A 2,449-nucleotide genomic window follows, 5' to 3' on the forward strand; every position below is an offset into this window, starting at 1 on the left:
AAAAAAAACAAACACAAAAACAGGCATCAAAAATACTAAGTTGACTGCTGTCAAGTCAAACCCAACTCATAGTGACCCTCCCTTGGGTTTCTGAGGCTAAAAATCTTTATGGGAGGAGACTGCCTATCTTTCCGCATGGAATGCCTGGTGGATTTGAACTTTCAATCTTTTTGACAGTAGCCTGACATGTTATTCCCTACGATACAGGATCTCTTTCACTGGCCTATGAAGACAAACATGTATTCTGTGATACTTCATTATATCATATAAACTTGAATAATAAGTAACCTTCTGCACACATAGGAGTAGCACACACTGTAGCTTCTGAATGTCTTTGTACTAACTTTTACAAATTCCTAAAAGAAAGCGCAAAAAAGCAAAATTTAAAGAGTATTTTTCCCCCTTTATTTCTACCTCTTCATCAAGGCTGTGATTTACTGTGATCAAGGCACACAAGGTGAAATTTTAAAACAGTAGCACATGTGTCTGTAGTAGTGCAGAGGCACACATTCTTTGAAATAAAAACAGTAAGCAAAAGCTGTTTCGAGTTTGGCTATCCTCAAATACAGTCAAGGAGTAATTTCTTTGTCAAGAGAGGAAAGAAAGTGACTTTAATAGTTTAGTGAACTCCATTAGGATTTATCTACCAATTGAGTGGATTTAGTTACTGAAGTTACCAAGAAGAAGTAACAAGAAACAATTTTATAACCATTTTCTTTTTTGGGATGAGGGCAGAGAAAAGAAAATGGAATTAATAGAGAGGTCAAAGCCCGATGTCAAAGCCTCTAACATCCCAGCAGCACGTCATTCGACCCTTCCAGGGCTCGATGCATCTACATGATGCACTGGGACCTGGAAGACTGCCACTGAGCCACCTTCCAGATCTTCTGTTGCCCTGGGTATGTGATACACTTCAGCACAATGGGTAATCCAGCTATTCTTGTTCACCCAGAGGGACATATGTGATTCACAGCCAAGTCCACCTCTGAAATTGTCCAACACTTCTCAAATACTCTTTAATTTTCAGCCAGCCACATATGGACTATGAGACTGGTCTGACAGAGCCAATGCAGGGCTGTCCCTTAGCCAGTTGGCAGCAGGTGGGGCTACAATCTGTGGCAATGAAGACTGCACTTCAGTGAACAGGCACATTCCCCAGACATGACTCCTTGGAGCCAACTGAGGCCTCGGCCCCAGCACCAGATGCTCTTTTATGCCAACCGCCAACTGCAGCCAAAGGAGACCAGCATCCAGGGCAGTGGATGCAAAGCACTAATTTTATTCCTGTTTTTGTAACTCATTTTGGCTGTTCTCTAGGTATCATATCCAATGTCTAGCCTTTATGAAAGACCACATGTTATCTTTTAAGTAACCTATGCATTTTAAACATTGCAAGCTAAGCACAAAACAAAAATGAGCATTAAAACTTGACTATTAATGCATGCATCCCATTTGAAGTGAAACAGCATTAACTAAATAGCCATGAAAGGTTTCTCCTTTAAAGAGAGACACAGGATTTTCTCTTACCCGCCCATTTTGCAGTCTCCAGTTCCACCTTTCCAGGCTCTTACATACTTCGGATTGGCCCACAGGGTCACTGGATTAAAGGTTCCAGAGGAAAAATAGGGTCCTACTGGACTCAAGATTACAAAAAGTAGGGCTTTGGATGGCTTCTTGACTCCAAGGGAAGGCTGCAATCAAGTAAAAGTAAGCACAAATATAATTTAAAATGTAGACACCAGTCTTCAAGTTTAGAATAAGTTTTAACGAAATTCCAGAAGGGGTGTACTAATAATCTAAAGTTCAGGACACAATGCCTAATAGTTTTACAAAAAGAAAACAATGTGTACAGAGTCCTTAAGCAGTTTTTTGCTTTGCTTTCTGAGTTGTTGGAAGAAATCAAATTTGTAATCTCTCTTCCCCTGGTTAGTAGAGTTTTAAAGTAAAGGATATACACATATTTAACAACTAGTTTAGGAAGCTGAATATCAAATTTAATATTAATAATAAACCAAATGCTATATCAGGATATAAGGGGGGCATAATACAAACTGGAGTTCACCCTGAGGCACTAAGGCTTTCCTTAAGAGTCAACATTGTTCTTAGTTTGTATTTACTGAATCTGTCCCTCCTGAGATTAGCATAAGGTAAACAATAGAGAACACTAACTTACCTGCAAAAGATTTCCCCATGATCCTTTATTTTAGTTTTCTACTCCCTTGTGATTATCCTTTGTTTACCTTCCTGATGATTCCCAATAAATACACAGAGAGGCATGGCTTGGGCGCTTTGGTCATCAGAACTGCAGGCCCCCTGTTTTTACTCTCTCATCTCATTCCTGGTTGTCTGTTTCATATTACTTTACCTTCGGTCTACAACAAACTAGTCATATAACATCTTCCCCCAACCCCTCAATGTTCATTGTAGCTTTATTTGTGTTGTTGTTGTT

General features: G+C 39.5%; 1 protein-coding gene across 1 annotated transcript in view; it reads right to left on the bottom strand.

Moving 5' to 3' along the window:
- The window catches only part of BCAT1 (branched chain amino-acid transaminase 1, cytosolic), an 83,302-nt gene that overhangs the window by 38,616 nt on the left and 42,237 nt on the right, over positions 1–2,449 (bottom strand). Inside the window, exon 6 of the mRNA XM_006897215.1 lies at positions 1,528–1,691. Within this exon, the coding sequence (XP_006897277.1) occupies positions 1,528–1,691 (164 nt within the window). The remainder of the gene's footprint in view (positions 1–1,527; positions 1,692–2,449) is intronic.

The sequence above is a fragment of the Elephantulus edwardii genome, unplaced genomic scaffold (assembly GCF_000299155.1).
Source record: "Elephantulus edwardii isolate Elephantulus edwardi_28Jun2011 unplaced genomic scaffold, EleEdw1.0 scaffold00206, whole genome shotgun sequence".
NCBI lineage: Eukaryota > Metazoa > Chordata > Mammalia > Macroscelidea > Macroscelididae > Elephantulus > Elephantulus edwardii.